General features: G+C 30.8%; 13 protein-coding genes across 13 annotated transcripts; 8 read left to right on the top strand and 5 right to left on the bottom strand. All coding sequences in view use genetic code 12, as the record gives it.

The window, feature by feature from the left end:
* Positions 1-2,871: 2,871 nt before the first annotated feature.
* On the top strand, positions 2,872-5,226 carry CAALFM_C503880CA (uncharacterized protein; the record flags this gene model as incomplete). Its single annotated transcript, XM_706066.2, has 1 exon — positions 2,872-5,226. One exon carries the CDS (start codon positions 2,872-2,874, stop codon positions 5,224-5,226), a length of 2,355 nt encoding a protein of 784 aa, XP_711158.2.
* Positions 5,227-6,133: 907 nt separating this feature from the next.
* CAALFM_C503870CA (uncharacterized protein) lies at positions 6,134-6,742 on the top strand (the record flags this gene model as incomplete). The annotated part of the gene is made up of 1 exon (XM_706067.2): positions 6,134-6,742. The coding sequence occupies one exon, from the start codon at positions 6,134-6,136 to the stop codon at positions 6,740-6,742; it is 609 nt and encodes a 202-aa protein (XP_711159.1).
* A 169-nt stretch (positions 6,743-6,911) lies between these two features.
* HAM1 (nucleoside triphosphate pyrophosphohydrolase) lies at positions 6,912-7,520 on the bottom strand (the record flags this gene model as incomplete). Its single annotated transcript, XM_706068.1, has 1 exon — positions 6,912-7,520. One exon carries the CDS (start codon positions 7,518-7,520, stop codon positions 6,912-6,914), a length of 609 nt encoding a protein of 202 aa, XP_711160.1.
* A 361-nt stretch (positions 7,521-7,881) lies between these two features.
* CAALFM_C503850WA (mitochondrial 37S ribosomal protein mS38) lies at positions 7,882-8,274 on the bottom strand (the record flags this gene model as incomplete). Its single annotated transcript, XM_706069.1, has 1 exon — positions 7,882-8,274. One exon carries the CDS (start codon positions 8,272-8,274, stop codon positions 7,882-7,884), a length of 393 nt encoding a protein of 130 aa, XP_711161.1.
* A 408-nt stretch (positions 8,275-8,682) lies between these two features.
* On the bottom strand, positions 8,683-9,663 carry CAALFM_C503840WA (thiamine diphosphokinase; the record flags this gene model as incomplete). Its single annotated transcript, XM_706070.2, has 1 exon — positions 8,683-9,663. One exon carries the CDS (start codon positions 9,661-9,663, stop codon positions 8,683-8,685), a length of 981 nt encoding a protein of 326 aa, XP_711162.2.
* Positions 9,664-9,865: 202 nt separating this feature from the next.
* Positions 9,866-10,561, top strand: CAALFM_C503830CA (chromatin modification protein; the record flags this gene model as incomplete). Its single annotated transcript, XM_706071.2, has 1 exon — positions 9,866-10,561. One exon carries the CDS (start codon positions 9,866-9,868, stop codon positions 10,559-10,561), a length of 696 nt encoding a protein of 231 aa, XP_711163.2.
* A 349-nt stretch (positions 10,562-10,910) lies between these two features.
* BUD7 (exomer complex subunit) lies at positions 10,911-13,205 on the top strand (the record flags this gene model as incomplete). The annotated part of the gene is made up of 1 exon (XM_706072.2): positions 10,911-13,205. The coding sequence occupies one exon, from the start codon at positions 10,911-10,913 to the stop codon at positions 13,203-13,205; it is 2,295 nt and encodes a 764-aa protein (XP_711164.1).
* Positions 13,206-13,677: 472 nt separating this feature from the next.
* On the top strand, positions 13,678-14,445 carry CAALFM_C503810CA (uncharacterized protein; the record flags this gene model as incomplete). Its single annotated transcript, XM_706073.2, has 1 exon — positions 13,678-14,445. The coding sequence occupies one exon, from the start codon at positions 13,678-13,680 to the stop codon at positions 14,443-14,445; it is 768 nt and encodes a 255-aa protein (XP_711165.2).
* Positions 14,446-14,635: 190 nt separating this feature from the next.
* CAALFM_C503800WA (uncharacterized protein) lies at positions 14,636-15,220 on the bottom strand (the record flags this gene model as incomplete). Its single annotated transcript, XM_019475426.1, has 2 exons — positions 14,636-15,059; positions 15,177-15,220. The coding sequence occupies 2 exons, from the start codon at positions 15,218-15,220 to the stop codon at positions 14,636-14,638; spliced, it is 468 nt and encodes a 155-aa protein (XP_019330971.1).
* Positions 15,221-15,557: 337 nt separating this feature from the next.
* Positions 15,558-16,130, bottom strand: GUK1 (guanylate kinase; the record flags this gene model as incomplete). The annotated part of the gene is made up of 1 exon (XM_706075.2): positions 15,558-16,130. The coding sequence occupies one exon, from the start codon at positions 16,128-16,130 to the stop codon at positions 15,558-15,560; it is 573 nt and encodes a 190-aa protein (XP_711167.2).
* A 790-nt stretch (positions 16,131-16,920) lies between these two features.
* On the top strand, positions 16,921-17,547 carry CAALFM_C503780CA (uncharacterized protein; the record flags this gene model as incomplete). Its single annotated transcript, XM_706076.2, has 1 exon — positions 16,921-17,547. One exon carries the CDS (start codon positions 16,921-16,923, stop codon positions 17,545-17,547), a length of 627 nt encoding a protein of 208 aa, XP_711168.1.
* A 1,176-nt stretch (positions 17,548-18,723) lies between these two features.
* CAALFM_C503770CA (uncharacterized protein) lies at positions 18,724-19,863 on the top strand (the record flags this gene model as incomplete). Its single annotated transcript, XM_706077.1, has 1 exon — positions 18,724-19,863. The coding sequence occupies one exon, from the start codon at positions 18,724-18,726 to the stop codon at positions 19,861-19,863; it is 1,140 nt and encodes a 379-aa protein (XP_711169.1).
* A 405-nt stretch (positions 19,864-20,268) lies between these two features.
* Positions 20,269-23,148, top strand: MTR10 (Mtr10p; the record flags this gene model as incomplete). Its single annotated transcript, XM_706079.1, has 1 exon — positions 20,269-23,148. The coding sequence occupies one exon, from the start codon at positions 20,269-20,271 to the stop codon at positions 23,146-23,148; it is 2,880 nt and encodes a 959-aa protein (XP_711171.1).
* Between the last annotated feature and the right edge of the window lie 168 nt (positions 23,149-23,316).

Genomic DNA, 23,316 nt, shown 5'->3' with positions numbered 1-23,316 from the left:
CCAACTCTTTTTCAATCCCATTCAAGCAATGCACCCTATTACTGTAAGAAAGAAAGAAAATAACAAATCATTGCTTTGAATACTCCTTGCTTATCAATGATTATCTTCTTCGGATTAATTATTGGTACTAATTCCGACTAAACGAATTTAATCGATCTGTTAGTACCAAAGAAAAAAAATATATATTTCGGCGTTGCTAGTAGCAACCAACAAAATTGACAGGACCCCCCACAACATAACACCGCCGCTCTACCTTGTAGAACCCCTGGTGTATTAATTGTCCGCCAGACCGCCACCACCATACAATCTCAATGTCTCCACTGATAATTGGCTTTTACCGTAATGCTCTGTAAAAGCCACTCTTATTATGTTACTTACGAGTCATAAAAAGGAAATAGACGAATACAAAACTTGTGTTTTGGTGTTCAAGTGTTTGTGTTATCAATTCTAATATCCATACATACATACATGCGCTCTAGACTATATTAAATACATTCCGTCCCGTCGAATGCCGTACTCCAATAAGAGGACATTTGATGCGAATTTTCTTAATTCCTTAGACGATGAACAAGCAACCACAAGCAAACAAGGCACAAACCCTTCCATTACTGTTGTTGTTGTTGTTGTTACTTATTAGATAGGCTTTAATGTTATAACGATAAAGTTAAGAAGAAGAAAAAGAAAAAAAGAATAGTTGTTGCTACAATATGAATTTTTAAAAATTTTGATCGTCAAAACGGAACATATTTTTGCAACCTAAAAAAAAAAAACAGAATTATATGATATTGTAGTGGATTATTTATTTCTCTACTCTTACTGGTGGGATAACTTATTTTTGTATATTATTAGTTTTCATTATGGGATCGATCCCTAGTTATACTTTATTTATTTTGCCCCCCCCCCTTTATTCTTCTCTCACCACTAATGGAAATTATTATTAATATTTAATTTATTTACTTATTTATTGTTCATGTATGAATAGACAAGAGGGTCGTGTAAATCACGCTCAATTGAAATTGAAGAAAAAAAAAAGAAAATCCTTATAATTACTAACTAACTAACCAACTAACCAGCAAAACGCAAAAGAAAAACATGGGGTGCAAAATTGAATATAAATATCATTTAAGGTATTGTGCATAAGGCGGACATATTTACACAAAAATAGAAATTTTCTTGAAAAAAAAAAAAAACTTTAAAAAAAAAAAGATTTTCTCTGTAAAACACAACAACAAGCACAGCCTGGATTTGGAGTTTTTTTTAACACATCTTGACTTTAATGGAAATATGAACACACTTACAAAATAGATTATAGATTAAAAAGCAATAGACGACATTTCAGATGTCGTAAATAGTACTACATCCATCTACATAATAATAGTAGTACCCTTGTCCCCATGATTCAAATAAATGAGGGATTAATTTTTCTCCAGTTAAATAAGTCTTTAATATTGCATATGCGTTGTGATTATATATGAATGAAACTTCTCGGTAACTGAAATTATAGCAATTTAGTAAAAAAAAAAGATCGACTTTGATTGCTTTGCTCCGGATTAATATCAAGTTTGCTCTTTGCGACATTTGATTTGAGTGAATTTTTTTTTTTTTTGCCATCATGGGGTTTTTTAAAAAGCAGCAATAACACCAGTAACAGCAACAGCAAGGGAAGTTTTGATTATAATCTTGATGATGTGATGACAACAATCGGCAATAAAAAGGTCATCAAAGAATTGTAAAAAAGAAAAAACTTCTCATTGATTAGCATGAGAATATGTAAATCCTGACAATAATCAATTGTTAGTATTATTGTTGATGTTGTCAGCGTTACCCTATAGCTTTCAATCAAAATCATTATGATCACTAAAGAGAGATAATTTAATTGATTGGTGGCGTATTCTATTTTAAGAAGGTAATAATAATAACCAACAACTCTTTTTCAAGATAGAAAAAATAAGGTTTTATAGAACGATAATTGGTAATAGCAACCAAACAAAAAAACGCATTATTTTTATAAAAAGCTTTGTTGTAATTCTTTTTATGTTGACCTATGATGGTGTGATCTTGAAGAAGAACGTTTGAGAAATTGTTTTTGTTGTGATGAAGATGAAATTTCATTGAATCGTATCGTCGTAGTATCTTATCTTTTCGAGATTGTTTTCTGACATAATGATGACAAAGTATTGGGGCATTTTCATTTATTTTGGTTGTGAAATTCTTGATATTCTGTTGAAGAAACAAGATTTAGTTGTATGTTAATAGTTTTTCCGAAGCGCCTCGGCTTGTTGTTTTGGTGGGGGGATTTTCATTTTTTTTTCGCAACCAAATTCAATCAAACTAAGTAGAGGCAAAAAAACCGACACCCAAGTAATATAGTTATTCTTTCTATAATTGACAAACCCACAACTTAAAACAAAACATATCAAAAAAGTACAATAGCACGCCACAGAATTCAATAGAAGTAAATGACTAGATTATAGACTTGTCAGCATAACATGAAAACTGTCAACAACTTTTGAATATGATATCACAAAAGTATTCAATTTTTTAACAATTTCCAAATTGCAAGAATCAAACATAGGAAAGTAATACATGAATACAAAAAAACTATAGAAGAGTAAGAGAAAAGAAAAGGGGAAGGAGGAGAGTATTGTGAAAAAGAAAAAAGAATATTTTGGTTCTCTTTTGGTTTTTACACCAACGGTGTTTTCAATGTTTCTTTTTGAAATTTGTATTCTTTTTTTTTTTAAACATACCCTTTAGAGTTTTATAAATACATACATGTCTAATACAGCTAATAAACCCAATTATAGATTCAATAATCAAGATCAAATACAATCCAAAGATAACAAAGAAAATGGTCGAGTTGCAAGAACAATGACTAACCATCATCCATATCTACTGAAACCATCACAACAGAGGGATAAAACATCTTTAATACCCAAAATTCCTAGAAATAAACATATTCGTCAACAACAATCCCCACCACAAACTGCACAATCTCCACATAAAACTTCTTATCAAGATGATTTATTTTCATTTATAAATTTTAATGAATTTGAATTTTCTCAACGAGGCACTTTATTAAAATCGAAAACAAGAACACCAAATCAATTTTTCTTAACTAAAAACCCCAATCAGAATAACCCCCTCCTTGAATCTAATTCCAAAATTCAAGATAATGATGATAATAGTGGGAGTGATACTATAAATAGTACCACAAATAATACCACTAACAATACCAATACTAATAATAATATCACCACCACCATTACCACTAATGATTGTAGTATATTTTCAACCCTTGAAAATAACAAGAATAGAAATGACACTACTGTTGCCACTAGCACAATTTACAACATTAGTAATAATGAATTAGTTGATACATTATCTATTGTTTCATCTAATTTGATAGTTGATGATAAATATCGATTGAATATTATTTCTGATGATGCTTCATATCAACCATCACATGTTAACAATAATAATAACATTCATAATGGTACAATAACTACCACCACCACTACTACTACTACCACATCAATAGTTGAAGCCACTGGTTGTAGTAGTAGTATAATTACTCCTACACAAAGTACTAAAGTGGTAGTGGGAAAAAAATTGATTGATCGATTACATCATAGTTTGATTGATTATACTAGTGATCATGTACTGATTGAACAAGGATCTATTGATTGTAGTATTGAATCAGGGGAAAAAGATTACAATTGTAAATTTAATACTCATCATCACTACCAAGGAGAAGAAGAAGAAAGATTTGGTGACAATAAATATTATCAGAATATTATTCATCACAATGGAAATCAATGTGACAATGTATCTCCCTCACCATCATTATCACCACCATCATCTTCGTACATGCAAGATCAACCATCATTAGATTTATTAATATTATCACCACAAAAATCACCAACAACTAATCAACATCATAAGAAATATAAACGAAAATTATTAAAACCAAATACTACAACAACAACAGCAACAGGAACACCAAAAATTTCAAGATTATCTTTATTAGATTCACTGCATCCAATGATTCCTATACCTACATTATCATCAAAATTTCTGTCGACTATATTAATTGATGATCCAATAGCTATAAATAATAATTTAATGACTAATGCTATATATCAACCACAATTAACCCTGACCCATAAACATAAACATAAACATAAACATAATCAACCAAATTATCCATTGGATCCATTTCAAGAATCATCAGTTACAACGGCTACTACAACAACAACTACTACTAATACTACTACATCAGTGGTATCAAAACATGGATCATTAACTAATGTGATACAATTGATGAAAAAGAAAGTTCGACATTTATATAATAATGTTCTTCATAATAAAGGAGTGAATGAAAAATTAAACATAAAAAAAGAATTGAATTCTGAAAATGCCAAAGATAATAACAATGAAATTCAAGAAGTAAACAATCTTGAAATAAAACCAAATTCATGTACAACAACAACAACCACAACTATTAGTAATAGTGGTAGTACCATGACCGCCACCACCACCGCCATCGCCAACACCACCATAACCAAGCCGAAAAAGAAAATGATAAATAATACCAATACAATCGATAATCAAAATCATAAAAATAACACCAACAAGCTACTATCTGAACTCAAACCACCCAACACTACATTAAATCGTACATCAAATCTAAGATTAAATCGAAATATGACGATGACAGGAATAAATCATGATAATATATCTATAAATGGCAGTATAATAAATGAAGGATATGAAAAGGATGAACAATTGACTGGAGCATTACTTTATATAATTAGTGAATATCCCCAAGAAGAGGAAGAGGACCAAGAAGAAGAAAAACAAGAAAAAGAGGAAGGGGTTACCAAGTCACAACAAAATCAAATTATTAAATCAAAAGAGACATTATCATCATCATCATCATCACATGGTGATAATCGATTAATTGGAAAATTAGAAGAAAGTTCAAATGATGGTGATGATGAACAAAGTAATTCTAATTTACATAGTCTAGAGAGTTCTAATGAACAACAACAACAAAAGGATATTACTACCGTGGCGGAGGGAGCTGAAATTGAAATTGAAATTGAAACTGAGAAAGAAAAAGAAGAAGATTTTTATCATGATAATAATGATAGTAATACTAGTTTAGAAAATTTTTATGGACTTGACAATGAATTTTTATTCAATAGTATAACCATTAAATGAATATTGATAATTATTAGGGTTTATTTTTTTTGCAGTCATATTCTTATGATTTCATGTATGTAAAAAATAAAGTGTAGGATGTAATAATAATATTGTTTAACTTCTTGTACCTGAAATTCCCATCGCTGGTATTGTTTGTTAACGATGACGGTAATGATGATGTTGCTTGCATATCTTCTTCTTCTTATCTTTGAAAAAACAATGAATATACAATTATATATCTGGTCAATTAACAAGTAAGTAACTTAATTTGAAACGATTAGAGATAAACATTTAATTCTAATTGGTTACTGATTAAAAGAGAGATAAACAACAAGCAAATTCATCAATTGACAAAGATATGAAATGAAGAAAAAATTCTCTTTGCCTTATCAATTTGAGAGCAAAAAAAAAAAAAAAATTTGTAAATTCCTCGGTGATAAACATCCAGCTCAAGCCATAGTTTATTTTTATCTTAATGAGCTGCTGTAACCACCACCCAGTATGTATATACATTAAAATAGTATTAACAATAACCACACAGTAAACTTGAGTCATTATCTAACAACTAACTATTAATGAATCATCTATTCTATAATCAATTATTAGTTGAATTGCCCAGAAAAACTAAAATGATTAGTAGTAGTTGTAATGCTAATAGATAAGAGAGTATGATGATGATGAAGGTCGTGTGGTGTTTGTTAATTGTTTGATAATTTTCTTTCCCTTTAATAAATTGCCGCTTACTCTCAATTCATTCCATTCATTCCATTCACCACAGTTTTTTTTTTATTATTCATTCATTCATTCATTTGTTTTCCTCTCAGTTTCTTCTTCTTTCTCTCCAATTCAACTATCACTTTTTTTTTTAATCACCACTTTTTTCCCATAACATATATATCTTGATATATCTATATATCCCCTTATCATGGCATATTCTACAGGTAGAGGAGGTGCTGGTAACATACATTCCAATAAAAACAAAACATCAGAAAATAATGTTCTAACTCCACAAAAATCAACAACATTTTCCCCACAACAATCAAATGATGATGGTAGTACACCACTTCAAAAAGTAACGTCACAGAATAAACGAGTATATTATTCCACTGGTAGAGGTGGTGCTGGTAATATAAAAACATCAGATCAATTACCTTCACCAACTTTAATTCCTCAAGGTTCTAATACTCCTCATTTACACACAGCTAAAGTTTCCACTGGCCGAGGTGGATATGGTAATATGGTGAATAATGATGATCCAGAATTAACAAGAAAACTACAGGATGTTGATGGAGAACCAGCATCACCAAAAGATGATCTTTATGCTATAACCTCAAATAAATCATTTAGTGTCGGTAGAGGTGGGTTTGGTAATGTCATTTCTAAAAGTAGATCTACTGATAGTCAAAAAGATGGTAATGGTGGTAATGGTAGTGGTGCTATAGTGCCTGAATTATATACTGTGACTTCTCAACCAGAGAAAAAGGTTAAAAAGAAACAAGGATTTTTGGGTAAAATAAAAGAGATATTCACATAGAGAACACCCCACCTCAAACTTAATAACAAATATAATTTTAATTTAATGATGAAAAATTTACAGATAGACAGACGTCTTTGTCTTTTCAACCTCAAAATAATGAACACACATTGTAGTTGACCTTTGTAACATTTATTTATTCGTTTATATATTTATTTATTTATTCATTTTATTGGGATAACAAATAATCTCTAACTTTATCTAATGCTTTATATCTATGACTAATTGAATTTTTCACTTTTTTATCCATTTCAGCATAAGTTTGTTCAAATCCATTAGGTTGGAAAATCGAATCCCATCCAAAATTAGTCGGTCCTCTACTATCAACAATTTTACCTTCTGTAATACCTTGGAAAATTTTAACTTCTTTATCAGGACCTTCACAATATCCAAATGTACAAATAGCTTTAGCCAGTTTATCTTCAAAACCAATTAACATTTTCACTAATCCAGTTAATCCAATTGATTGAACAAACCATTTGATATAAGGTCCTGGTAAATCATTAAAAGCATTGAATCCAAGACAGGTATCTTCAACTAATACTGGTCCATCAATGACTTTAGCAGCAGCTTGAGCTTTATGAATAGTTACTTGTTCAATGGTTCCTTGAACTTCATCAAGATCAACTGATTGATTAGTGATGGTAAATTTACCAACTTTATTACTAGATGATAATGATGATGAGGAGGAGGAGGAGTCAGTTTCAGAAGAAGCTAAAATTGCAATGACTTCTTTCAATTTATTAGCATTACCAGTGACAAAAGTAATTGTAGACATGATTGAAGAATGGAAATTAATTCAATAGACATGAGGAGAAGAAGATGAGTAGATTGGAGTTTTAAATTCTCTCTCGTTTTCTCTTGGTATTTTTTTTTTCTCTGCTTCATAAACAGATACTCAATGCATCATCATCAATTAGTCATTTAACTGACCCAATAAGTATATGACTAATCAATATCTACTTCTAATCAAATTCATTGAATATTTATATATATGTACGTTTTATTGTCATTTAAATATTTACAGAAAAGAATAGAATATGTAACATACACATTATACAAATATAATATAAGTTTGTTAATCTACCTTACTTTCATCAACATCTGAACACCCATCTTTCTATTGTTTTGTTGTTGACTTATTTACCTAATCTTTTTCTTAATGCTCTTTGAGCCTTTCTTCTTTTCTTATATTTATGTTTCTTCATTTTCAATCTTCTTTTTCTTAATACTGATAATGCATGCATAGTATTATTATCATCATCTTTATCAACAGTATCTAAATCATATTCTTTTGGTTCTATAGATAATGGTTGGAATTCAACTGGAGTTGAAGTTGGTCTATTGTATGGGAAAAAAGATACTAAAGATGGTGATGATGAATTGAATGTTGTCGACGTAGATGCTAGTATAGAAGGTCTTGCAAATACTGTATTGATGGTAGTAGTAGTAGTAGTAGTAGATGCAAATTGTTTGAATACTGACACCCCAGTAGATATTTTGGATGGGAATCTAAGTATTGATCTAAACATGGTGGTTTTTTTTCTCTATGAAAGATCAATAATGATAGATTAAAACAAGCCAGTGATTGATTGATTGAATGTCTTGTTCAAGATTGAATACGAAATTTTTTTTTCTTTCTTCTTTCTTCCTTCCTTTCTTTCTTTCTTTCTTTGTTTGGTTGTTGAGAGTTTTTTTTTTTTTGTTTGGGTTAGAAAAATTTCCAGTTACTATTTCTATATACAGGATTTGATTGCAAAAGGGCCAATATAAAGTATCCATTATCACAATCATTACAACCACCTAAACCAGCTTTAAACTCATTATAAACTCCATTTCATAACAGTAATACATAAATTTACATATACATATACATATACATATAAATCTATCAAAAGAAAGAAAAAAAATTAATCTATAACATTTGTTTTGGTCATCTATTAAACATCAATCTCAATATTCATTACAATATCATCAGAACATTCAACAATAAATCCAGTTTCACCGCTTATTCGATTACTAGAACTGACTTGTCCCAACATTTCCGTTTTCCAATTCCTCATATCATATTTCAATCCATAACTATTCAATATAATTGGAGTTTTATTACTTAATGGTAATAATCCACATGTTGGAGTTGGTGATGATCCATTATCTTTATGAAACATGAGTCTATTCTTATAACTAATATAATTAACCCCCTTTTTCAATAAAAAAATTATATCGTTAGTAGTTATGAAAAAAACCGTCACTTTAGGATAATCTTCATTCATTATATATAATTGATTAATTGATTGTACTGTCTGATCAAACCTACCACCAATAGCATTAAGAACATATATTGTAATATCAATATCAACAACAACATCGCTAGAATTATTTAAACCATTCCATAATTTAGCTAATCCATCGACTTCATCAATAGATTCAAACCAATTTTCTTTGGTGTGATTCAATTGATAATGTAATTGAATACAATGTATTGATTTGGTGAAATCATTATAATATTGACTTGATTGACGAATGATTTTACTTCCATGAGATTCATAATATGTTTTCACATCAGGAGAAATTGAATCAAAATCACCAACTATATAATCTGGTATATAATCACTTCTTTGTAAGTTTTCGTGGTGGTGGTGGTGGTTGTTGTCGTTGAAATATTCATATAAACTATTTGCTCCACCATCGGCACACACTATGATTTCACATTTTTTCCATAGTGATATTAAATCAATAGTGATTTTTTGATTTAAAATAAGTAAAACATTGTGATTGGTTTGTGTTGTTGCCGTACTTTCAAGATATACAAATGGTTGGATATGATTATATGATGATGATGATGAGTCTGAAGGTGGAGAGATTATCAAACTATCAGGTTGTTCAATTACTTGTTCTATTAATTCTGAATCTTCTGACATTGTTCCCATCCATTAATTGTTTTTTTGCCTGGTGAAAGTATGTGGTATACAATAAACCCCAATAAGATAAAGAGAAGAGAAGATAACCAAGAAAGAAGTGTGAGAAGGTTGTTGAAAATTGAAAACCCACACCAAAAAAAAAAATATACAACTTAACACCAACTCCATCAACAAATACAATTAGTTGTTGCTACATTAAATAATGAGTGTGCTGGCACCGGAAGATATACGTCCATCAACGTCGAATGGCGATCAATCAAATAGAGATACCAATACACCAGCTACCTCTACTTCAGCATCCACTACTGCACTACCACCACCACAACCACCACCACAACAACAACAACAACAACAACCATCATCCTCCACTACAACAACCGACAATAACAACAATAATCAAACATCTCAACAACCACAAGAAAAGAAGGAAAAAATCATTCCAAGAGATGTTAGACTTCTCCATTTAATATTTGCTACACATGCTGTTCATAATTATCAAGATCATGTACCATTACAACTAATGGATTTTGCTCATAGATATACCAAATCAGTTTTAAAAGATGCTCTTGTATATAATGATCATTCAAAACCCATTAATGCCAATACAAATTTAAATTCTAATACTAATGCCACGGTTAATACTGATGATATAAGATTAGCCATTGCTGCTCGAAGTAATTATCAATTCAAACCAGTACCTCCCAAAGAATTATTATTGGAATTGGCTCAAGAAAGAAATAGTCGACCATTACCACCAGTTATTCCAAGATGGGGATTGAATTTACCACCAGAAAAATATTGTTTAACTGCTAAAGATTGGGATAGTATTTATGATGAACCTGATGAAGATAATAATCAACTGCTGCAACAAAAGAATAAAAAATTGAAAACTAAATAGAGAGTAATAATATGATGTGTTTATATGTATAAATAATAATAGTGATAGCAATAAATTATACAATTTATAATATAAATATGTATAAGGATAGTTGATTAAATATCAATTACGAAATAAAAAACGGTGAATGGTGAATGGTGAATGGTGAATGGCTATGCTAAAGAAAAACAATTAATGCTGACATAATGAACAATGAAAAGAAGAAGAAGAAAAACTTTGCGGGACGAAATCAAACAGAACATGACAGAAAAGAAGAAAAAAAAAAAAAAGAGGACAACAACAACAACAACGTCTTACATCAAATCAACCTTACAATTATAATAATTTTCTTGTACTATTCATCCCAGTCATGCTACCTCCAACATTATCATCGATTCCTGAAGTTAAAGAAGAATATCCAGGTGCTTGTTTAATTGAAAGAACCGCAAGATTACCTCAATTTATAGAATTGGGTCCACCAGATTTATGTAACATTCATAAATATTCCGTCAATGCTAAACGTGAAAATGAAATTGGTACATTTTTATATTTCACTGGTGTTGATACTTCAAATACAGCATCAATTGCTGCTCATTTACAAAATATTGCTAATTTAATGACTAGTAAACTGCAATATTGGTTTGGTGAAAAAAAGCATTGGAAAGTACCTCAATTGACTTATTGTACTTTTAATGCCTTTTCCAAAATTGATTTAAGAGTCACTGTTCATATTCCTGGTAAATTTGAAATGCAAATTATTGGTCAAGATGGGAAATTAATAAATGATAATTTTAATGATGAACAATTGGATAAATTATGGTCAGAAACTTTTCTTACGTCGATTGTTAGAGCTGTTTTAGAAAGTGAAGATGGTGATGACGTGAATAAAATTGGTGGATTAGTTGAAGTTAGAAAGATTAATCCATTTAATAATGGTATTACATCAAAAGAATTATTGAATAATTTCTTACTGGCGTTTGAACTATTATTTTTTGAAGGGGTTAAATTGGGTTGTAATGTGGAAATCCCTCAACCTACTTTAATTAATAATTATTTAGTTGATGGGTTTATTAAAGTTATTCAATTGACTCAAAGTTATGATCGTGGTATTGAAATCTTGCAAAAATTACATGAAATTGAACCAAATGTGATTTCTTTAATTGCCAAATTACAACTTTTAAAACAAGATGAAATTGAAGCTGTTAAAACCATGAATCATGGAATTCAAGAAAATAGAAGAGATTCTGATTTGTTAGTTTTACAAGCTGAATTTTGTTTAGAAAAGAAAAAACCCGAATTGGCATTAGAATTGGCTAAACAAGCAGTGAAATCATCACCATCAGATTTTAAAACTTGGGCCATATTAGTACAAATTTATACTAAATTAGGAGATTTTGAAAATGCTTTGTTAACTTTAAATTCATGTCCAATGAATTCTCACAAGGAAAAATATTTTTTGAAAAGAGTAGTACCAATTAAATCCAATGATGATTTACATTTACCTTCGCCAACAGATGTAACTTTGGATCAAGTATCTAATTTACAAAGTAATGAAATCAGTTATGAACAAAGAAATTTGGATCCTTCTTTAGTTAATTTACCAGCAGGGAATTTGAAATCTACTTTTGCTAAAGCTTATGATTTATTAACTGAAATTGTTGTGAAAACTGGATGGGAATCATTATTAAAATATCGTGCTAAAGTTTTTGTGATGGAAGAAGAGTATCGTAAAGATCGTCAAGGTTCTGCAACTGGGGTTAATGGCTCCCAGACTCGCAAGAATTCCACAACTTCAACTTCAACTTCAAATGCCAATGGCAATGGCAATGGCAACGGTACTGAAGCACAAACACCAACTAATAACCCTTCAACTGCTTCAGCAACTACTGCTAGTACTACAACTCCATCAGATTCTGATGCTGCCTCTACTGTCGCTATCAAATCACCAGGTCCATCTAATGACACTGAAGATACTACTTCTTCTACCAATGTTTCATATGATGACGAGTTTAGAAAGAAAAGATTATGTGAAAGATGGTTAGATAATCTTTTTATGTTATTATATGAAGATTTACGTGCTTATACCATGTGGCAAGCCGAATCCTTACATTTCCAAGCCCAACAAATGGAATATAAAAAGACTACATTGGAATGGGAAATTTTGGGAAGTATTGCATTCAGATTAAAACATTTCAAAGAAGGTTCAATTGCATTTGCTAATGCCTTGAGTGGGAGATTTTCTGCTAAATCACAACGTGAATTATTAAAATATTATGTAATGGAACGATCTAAATTATTATCAAAAAATTCTTCTAATCAAAGCACAACATTTATTCATAGTTATACAAAAATGATGAATCAATTGAATGAAAAAATATTGGAAAGTATTATTAAATTACTTGTTTGGAATCATAGATGGTATTCTGATTTTTCATCATTTTTATTGTTGACATTAAGTGATTTGGTTGCTTGGGAAGGATCAGTGAAAATTAATTCTTCGGTGACTGCACTCTATAATGAAACCAAAACAACAACAACTTCTTCATCTTCATCAACCAACAATAATTCTACTGATCACATTAGTAATCATGGTATTATTGAAATGATGACAGATTTGGACAATGATTATATCAAATTGTATAATCTTCATAATGCTGATGAATAAATCATGAGAGACAATGGAGTTTATACTTTTTTGCTACAACTTTTGAATAACAATAATTAGTTAATAATTGGTATATATTTGTTTCTTGTTGTTGTTGTTGTTATCCTTTTTTTTTATCTTCTTTAATATAGAAATTTGATTTGACTTGATTTAATAATACCAATAATATTTATCTTATACAAATCCACTAACTTCTTACTTTATAGTTTTAAGTAAGGTTGCATAAATTGCCAAATCCAACAGAAGAAAAAAAAACAAATTTCGTTTAATTATCAAGTCACGTGCGTTTGTATAATTTGAAGAGTTTGGGGCCCTCCATTGCAAAACAATATCCATATTTTTAATGCCATTTCCAATGAGTTAACTCAATCCCCATATAAACCTTTATTTTCTCATCCTAAAGCATAGAAAGTTTCTAAAATTGTCATATATATAAGCACCTATTCAACTACAGCAAACACCATTATCCATCATGTATGCTAACCAAAGATTATCAATGTTTCAAAGTCATATTGATCATAAACAAAAACGAACAATTCCATCATTTCCCTTCCTGTCAATAGAAGAACAAGAAAACTATGAATTATCAAAGTCATTACAACAGGCTACACCATTGAAGAGCGCCAATATGACAATTTTACCATCTCCATCACCACTGGCATCCACATCCTCATTGCCGTTAATGGGCTCATGTGTGATTGGTTCGAATGGCTCTACAAAAGCTGTACACCAACAAGACCAACAACAAGAACAACAACGACCAACTCCCCCACAACTGCCTCACTTGATATCTAATCTTCCGATTACTCCAATTACTTCAAGTTCATCAACACCTGAACTCGATGTAGTGGAAACTAAATTAGTTTTAAATGATGTGCTAAAGGAATTCAACAATGGTAAAATATTATGTCTCAGTAAAGATGACGATGATGGTGAAGACAATGAAAAAATAGACATTGAAAATGAATCAGTCATTTATGATACTATAAATGAAATATCTGAAGATAAGTTCACTACTAAATATGATGCCATTATATTGAATAGATTAGGACAAGAATCAAGTTATGAAATCAGTAATTATTTAAAAAAATTACATAATGATATCGTGGTTATAATAAGAGATGAATTTGAATTTGATAATGAGAATAACCACAACAACAACAATAATGAAAAGTTGGATTTTGATCTTTATGTTGATTTGGAAAACTCGGTTATTGTGGATATTACAAAACGCAAATAGATCTAAATAAAATAGAATAGAATAGAGTGGATTCAAAACTTATAGAATATGTCATTTACAAAACTATGTACATATATAGCATGAAATATAGATTTTAGAAAATAAAAACATATAAAGTAATCATTTTCCTTTGGAATAGTTAATCATAAGAAACTCATTAATAACAGCAATAACAAAAAGCTAGATCACTTTAATCTTCTTTTTTATCATTGGATTCTTTTTCTTCAATAAATCCTTGTTTGGCCAATTCACGTAATTCTTTCTTACTTTCTTCTAATCTTTGTTTTCTTGCCTGTATGATAGCATCTCTTCTTTCCAATTCTTCAATCCATAATTTTTCTCTTTGTTTAGCCTTTTCTCTTAATTTATCTTCTCTAGTTTGTTTATGTTGTGACGTTTCCGTACCATAATAAAACCCACCTCCAACTAATGCCACTAATGTAGCCAATTGGAAACCTATACGATAACGGAAATATCTTTGTGTTTTCAACTTTTCTCCTCGTTTCATAGATCTGGCAGCTAATAATACGGCTCCAGCAGTTAATAAGGACCCTAATGGTACAAATGGTTGTTGTTTGGATTTATCCCACATTTTTTGAAGAACATCTGGCTCTCTAGTTGAAAAAAAGAGGATGTGTTAGTATATGTCAATGATTTAAATCCAAACCCCGGCAACAAATAGCTTACAGTTAGTTTTAAAGCTAGAGCTCGGGTAAAATTTCTTTACATACTCTTCTTCTCCATATGACATGGATGATGGAAGTCTAACGGACATGATTTGTTTTGTATATATGTGTGTGGATGGAGATGGGGTTAATGTGGAATAAAAGATGGAGTCGGAATTGAATATTTTTTTAGCTTTAGCTTTTTTTTTTTCAATGGTACGATTTGCTTTGATAAGAATATGCGGGATTCCAATACAGCAATTTGAGCTATTTTATATGATCCAAGTTCGGAAAAGGTCAATAAGTTGAATTCAAGGACATATTGTTTAGTAGTATCTACTATTAAGAGCAATATATGTTGCCAACTCTACAACTGTGTATCTTAAATTGTTCTAAAAGTTCTTTCCAACTAATCATCTCTAATACAACTTTCACACTATATTACAATTATTGTTCATCAACGATAAATTTCTTGAATTCAGCATAAGCTTTGTCCAAATCGTCATTAACGATTATTTTATCATGAGCACCAGTTTGGGCATATTCCATTTCATCAGAAGCAGCAGCAATTCTTTTTTGTAAACTATCTTCAGTTTCCGTACCTCTACCAGTCAATCGACTTTTCAATTCTTCAATAGAAGGAGGACTTATAAAAAGATATCTAGCATTCAAATCGGTTTTCTTAACTGATTTAACCCCTTGCATATCAATATCCAATAAACAAGTTCTACCTTGTTCAGCAACATCTTTGACAGCTTTAATTGTTGTGCCATAATAATTACCTGAAAATTGGGCCCATTCAATGAATTTGTTTTCATCAATTAATTGTTTGAATTCTTCAACAGTACTAAAATTATAATCTTTCCCATTAACTTCACCTGGTCTTGGTTTTCTGGTGGTGTTTGAAACTGAAAATCCAAATTTATCTGGATATTCAGCAAATAATTTTTTCAATAAGGTTGATTTACCAGTACCTGATGGACCGGAAATAACGATTGGTCTATTGGCAGATGATGACATGGTTCTATAATTTGATAAATATGACTGTCTATAAATATGGGAAATATTTCTCCTAAAATTGTTGAACATATATAGTAAGTATATATATATAGATGTATACTTCTTTTCTTTGTTGATTTTAGTGAAAAGTAAAGACACGAAAAAATTTTTTTTTTTCCATGTTTATGTTTTCTTTAATTTCTTTTTCGTTTCTTCTTTTGTACCATAATGAGAAGAGTATGAATGGGATTAAGTTGAACTAATCCAAACAACAATCTTAAAGATGTTAAAATATAATTACACTAAATTAGTTAATTGGTTGAAAGTGTTGTTCAAGATGTAGTTTTACACAGTTATAGTTGGAACTTACAAGTCCCACACACAAAATGGTATTTTGCATCTTAGTCAAACAAGTAGCTTGTAGATCCAAGCACTAGAAGTTTAATGGTTTGTTATAAGACTGAAAGATAAGAAACAAGGTTAATTATATTGTTTGTATTTTTGAAGGTTTGTTTTACTTTGTATTTTATTCAAAGCTAGTCTTCTTTTGGAAATATGTTAATAATACCTTAATATCTTTATCAACTGAAACTCTTGTAAGATCACTTTCAAATTCCTTGAATGCTGTAAATTTTATTAAGTATATGTAGAACCACATTAATTACTCTGCATCTGCCTTTTTAATGTGTATAGCATGTTTACATATCTTGGCGATTTGAATTTGAGACGCGGTCAAAACGTTTGGGTTTATTATCCCTTTTTTTTTTATTCACAACACCTAGTTCTTGCCAACAAGTTTTCAATACACACAATGGGTCCAACCCGCTATTTAATATTACAACAAATTCCAATCTCATCATTATTAGATCCAAATCCAGTGATTGAAACTACTGAAAATTCGGAGTCAAATAAGGAGATCAATTTATTACCTCGCGATGTTCGTTATGAAATCCTACATCATTTCAATTTAAGAGACGATGAAATTACACCTCGTGATGGCTATTCAAGAAAAAATAACGACTATGTTGAAATCAATTCTTGCACTGGTTTTCACTATGATCCTCTGTTGGATACTTATATCTCTGGGACAAGTGGTTACAGCAAAAGAATGAATATGGGACTTTCTCATGCCACGCTTAACAAATATGGAATTGGTGGTAAGTATAGTAGGAGTCGGTTCTATGACTTTTCCAAACACAACAATCCAAAGTCTAAACCTGAGGAAAAAACAGCTCAAGAACCAATTAGAGTTAAAATGGTTGACCTTTTACCTTCATTGACAGATACGGAGGAAAAACTGTTTGATGAGTCTAATTTGCTGCATCTGTCAACAAAAAAGAGGAAAAGAGAAGATGATACCCTGCTGGATATCCGTGAAAATACAGCTATTAAGTTACCACCCATTAGTACGCTACCTATGCCGTTTCCAGAACATTAAGAATTTGGGCAAGTTATTAAGTGACTTTCTCTAGCGTTTTATTTGTTTTATTGGTCTGTTACTAGTCTCAGGAGAACTCAACAGATGATATTGATGAGTCTGAACAACAAAGAAAGCTCGATTGATAGGTATATATTGTTTTGTGACACTTTAATAGTATATTTTAATCATTGATATTCTTTGGTTTAACTACAATTTGTTGTATACTCTTGATTAGCTCTGGTATAGATGGTGTTTTGAAAAGCACAATCGCATCATAACTCATATTTCGTACATCATTGGTCCTGGCTGAAAAATTGGCTGTTACTTTACATCCAAATTTTATTTACTTCGGATATTAACAAATTAAAAATGGCTCATTTTAATCTTGAAATTTACATTGCCACAAAGGCAGTTACAAACCGGGACACATTGAAGTTGGTTGCTCTCTAGGACATCAATGCTTTTTAACCCCATAAAATCCGCTTTGAATAATTACGCGGGTTCAAAATACTCATTTTCAAGAATTCCTCAAACAAAGAACTCGGATAACACTCAATTTTGCAACACTCATAAACTCACTATAATTGAAAAGTTATCAATATATTTAATGGTTTTACTTATAGGCATGCTTTCATAGCTGTCTAGTGAGAACAAACAGTATAGTACTTTTCATCCCTGATTATTTTATAAACAGGACCTTCTGATAAATCCTTTTAGGAAACTCCAGGAATTGGAGTCTATGGGTTGGAATCAAGTTTTCAGAATCACAGCAATTATAACTTTTTAAACTTTTTTTTCTGTAAATCTGGAAGAAGCTTTTAGAATTGTTTCGTAGGTTCATTCTTTAATTGAATTGATGTAAGGGTTCTTAATCCCTCACTTTAAAGTTCTCCACTCTGTTGCAACATCATCAAAAAAATAGGACATTAATCCGAGATATTTTAACACACCTAGACAAACTTCTAAAGGCTTCTATCTAAAAAGTCTCTTGAATTACTTTGATTTACATAAAAATTTGTAAGGGGATAAATCTAGTAAACGTGGAGACAAAAAAAGTCTATAAATATGGGGTCAACAGTCCATTCTAAGAGGTTGAAAGAACTATTTTTTTATCATTACCAATCGATATCTCTATTTGATTGATAAAAATAACAACTTCAACAACTACTACAACAACAACTTAACAACACAAAAATGGGCAAACCAAAGGTTTTAATGGTTCTTTACTCTGGTGGTAAACACGCTAAAGAGGAACCCAGATTATTAGGTACCACTGAAAATGAATTGGGTATTCGTAAACTAGTTGAAGAACATGGCTATGAATTGGTTACTACCGATGACAAAGATCCTTACCCAACATCCACTTTTGATAAGAATTTACCAGATGCTGAAATCATTATCACTACTCCGTTTTTCCCAGCTTATGTCACCAAGGAAAGAATTGCTAAAGCACCTAATTTGAAACTTTGTATTACTGCTGGTGTTGGTTCTGACCATTATGATTTGGATGCTCTTAATGAAAGAGGTGTTGCTGTTTTGGAAGTCACTGGGTCCAATGTCCAATCTGTTGCTGAACATGCAATTATGACCATGTTGATTTTACTTAGAAACTATGGCGAAGGTCATGCTCAAGCTACTCAAGGTACTTGGGATATCGCTGCCGTTGCCAAAGATGAATTTGATATGGAAGATAAAGTTTTTGCCACTATTGGTGCTGGTAGAATTGGTTACAGAATTTTGGAAAGATTGATTGCTTTCAATCCTAAGAAATTGTTGTATTATGATTATCAACCATTACCAGAAGAAGCCATTAACAAGTTGAATGCTGCTTCTAAACTTTTCAATGGTGTTGATAACATTATTGAAAGAGTTGAAAGTTTGGAAGATTTGGTTTCTCAAGCTGATGTTGTCACTCTTAATTGTCCATTGTATGAAAAATCCAAAGGAATGTTCAATAAGGAATTGATTTCCAAGATGAAAAAAGGGTCCTATGTTATCAACACTGCTAGAGGTGCTCTTACCGATCCACAAGCTATTGCTGATGCTGTTAATTCTGGCCATATTGCTTATGGTGGTGATGTTTGGCCAGTTCAACCAGCACCTAAAGATATGCCATGGAGAACCATGCATAATCCATATGGTAAAGATTATGGTAATGCTATGACAGTTCATGTTTCTGGTACTTCATTGGATGCTCAAGCTAGATATGCTAATGGTGTCAAGCAAATTTTGACTGAGTATTTTGATAAGACTTATAAGTATAGACCGCAAGATGTTATTATTATTGATGGTCATTATGCTACAAAGGCTTATGGTCAAAGATCTAAAAAATGAGCAACCTCAATGATCTTTATGTGATTAGTGTTTTTTATTTATTTATAGTGTTGATTTTTAAATAAATATCCATATATTATTAAGCAATAGATTATTTGTAGAACAATCTTCCCAGTCAGTAATCATTTGAAATATAGTGGAATTGGCATAAAATATATGCTACCAATTCCAACCCTATCAAAATAGTCGTGTATTTACCACAATCAGACTTGTGGGTACAATTAATAATTTATACCGATTCCGTTTCAGCGGTAGACAAAACGAAAAAAAAAATTTTCCCATACATTTGAGTGAATTCTAATTTCTTTGATCAAACCCCTGATTAAGAAAAAGTGATACTTTTAAAATAAACAATTATATATCTTCAATAACAGCATTATTATTATCACAAACATTATCAACATCATGTCTTCTGATACTATAGCACAATTAAATTCAGCATTGGTGACAATGTATTCCAATGTTCCTCAACAGGAAAAAATGACGGCGACTCATTATTTGGAAGAATTTCAAAAATCACAACAAGCATGGGATATAGTTCATCAAATTTTAAATGATGAAAATAATGGCAATTCAAATATTCAATTGAAAATATTTGCTGCCCAAACATTACGATCGAAAATCATTTATGATTTATCAGCACAATTTCCTGAATCAAATTTTGAAAATTTGAAAAATTCATTATTGGAGATATTGAGTAAATATACTGCTCCAAATCAAAAATTGATTCGGACTCAATTATCCATTGCATTATCTCATTTTGCATTACAATATTTATCTTGGAGAAATGCACTTTCAGAAATCATTAATAAATTATCATCACTGGAAACTTTATTGCCGGTTTTACTAGAGTTTTTGAAAATTTTACCTGAAGAATTATCCGATGTGAAAAAAACCAATTTAACCGATTCTGAATTCAATCAAAGAACTCAAGAATTGATTTCGGATAATGTTGAACAAGTTATGATGATTTTGAAAAATTTGACGGAATCAAACACCAATAACAATGCATCAATGAATTCATCCATTTTAGATTGTCTAAATAGTTGGATTAAAGAATGTGCCGTGGAACAAGTTTTACAAATAAATTCTTTGGTTTCTTTGGTATTTCAAAGTTTATCAAATGATCAAACATTTGAAAAGGCTATTGAATGTTTAGTCACCATCATTCGTGAAACTAGAGATATTGATAACTATGAAATCATTGATGCTTTGTATCAACAAGTTTTACAATTGAATAAATACATGCATGAAAACACACCTGACAAATTAGAGGATCCAGAGTACGTGGATGGTTTAACCAGATTATACGTTGAGTGTGGAGAATCATGGCATGTTTTGATTGGGAAAAATCCTGCCCATTTCAAACCTTTAGTGTTGATTATTTTAGAGTGTACAAAATACGATGAAGATTTGGATATTGTGAAATATACTTTCCAATTTTGGTATCAATTGAAACAGTTGATCACTTTGCCTAAATTCCAAGAGTCTAAAGCTGTATTTGGTGATATTTATTTACAATTAATTACCGTGATCATTAAACATTTGACATATCCAATAAGTGGCAATGATAATGATTTATTCAATGGTGACAAAGAACAAGAAGATAAATTCAAGGAGTTTAGATACGAAATGGGTGATGTGTTGAAAGATTGTTGTGCAGTTGCCGGAGCCACCAAGGCGTTACAAGTGCCATTTGAACAAATTCAAAATATAATTTCCAATTCCCAGGGACATTGGCAATATTTGGAAGCACCTTTATTTTCAATGAGAACTATGGCTAAAGAGGTGCCATTAAAAGAAAACACTATCTTACCTACCATCATGTCTTATTTGGTTCAATTACCAGAACATCCAAAAATCAGATATGCGGCCACTTTAGTTTTGGGAAGATATACTGAATGGACATCTAAACATCCAGAATTTTTGGAACCACAATTGAACTACATTACCAAAGGGTTTGAAGTAGCCGATAAAAACAACGATATTATAATGGCTACATCTCATGCATTGATGTATTTCTGTCAAGATTGTTCTGAATTTCTCGTCAATTATTTGGAACAGTTATACATGTTATATGGACAAGTAAAAGATCAAATGGATTTGGAATCAAATTATGAATTAGCTGATGGGTTAGCTCATGTTATTGCTAAAGTCCCAATAGACAGTTTGTACAAGACCACAGAAATGTTTATTGAACCAACAATGAATTACTTGAGTAAAGTTTTAGCAGAAAATCCTACCGATGAATCAAACAAATTGATTGCTGATCAGATTGAAGTCATCAGTATATTTATTGAAGTTTTGAAATGTCCTGATTCTGATTGGGAAAAACCTAAATATCCAGTTGCTGGTTTATTTGTTGATAAAATTTGGCCATTGACTACTCAAATTTTAAGTAAATTTGGATCATCAGTTATCGTTAGTGAAAGGTGTATGAAATTATTGAAAAATGCCATCAAATCATTTGGGTTATTTTTGAGTAGTATTTTACCAGATTTAGCTAATCTTCTACATCAAGGATTACAATCTACTCAATTTGGATGTTACATATGGGTAACTGGGGTTTTGATCAGAGAATTTGGTGATGAATATTCTCCTGAAGCAATTAAAAATGCTGTTTACGAATTTGGTTTACAACAGTCCTTGACAGTGTTTGATTTATTGTTTTCCAAATCGGAAGAACAATTGAAACAAATCCCCGATGTTATTGAAGATTTTTTCCATATGATCAATGATTTATTAATGTTTTATCCATTCCAATTGATTCCCAAATTTGACATTTTGAAAAACGTTTTCAAAGTTGTCGATTTGACATTATCTTATGTTAATGAATTTGAACCAATAATATCGTGTATTCATTTTATGATAGATTTGATTTCTTGGGGGTTACCAAATCCACCAATTTCATTATTCGATATGGGTGACACGTCACCTTTGAGAGAGGCGGTGCAACAATTTTTATTAATTGATAATCAAGGAGGAGAATTATTGCGTGTTACATTGAATGGTATTCTTTTCAAATTCCATAATGATATTCAACAGGATGCCAATGATTTGATGTTGAAAATCTTAATTGTTGTGCCTAATAACGATACTGCATTAGGTTGGCTTAAACAAGTGGTTGAAGCATTACCAAATGTCAATGAAAAGGAAACTGGTAGATTATTAAATACTGTAAAAGTGGCTTTACCTAATAAAGACAACAGAAGAGTTAGATCAGCATTAAGAGATTTTATAAATTGGTATTCAAGAAGAAATGTGACTCCTAGATCAGAATTTTGAATGGAAACCTAAATACCAATAATAAACGTCAAATTTTATAGATTACTACATATCCTGCATTGAAATTAATATATGATTTTTTGTATATAAAGATAATTGAGAACAGAAGAAGCACTTGCTATCAACCCCTAAAGGATTCTTTAGATCGATTTATCAAAAACATCATTG

This window comes from Candida albicans, chromosome 5 (assembly GCF_000182965.3).
Source record: "Candida albicans SC5314 chromosome 5, complete sequence".
Lineage (NCBI taxonomy): Eukaryota > Fungi > Ascomycota > Pichiomycetes > Serinales > Debaryomycetaceae > Candida > Candida albicans.
Note: the sequence above shows the minus strand (reverse complement) of the source record. Positions and strands in the feature narration are given on the sequence as shown.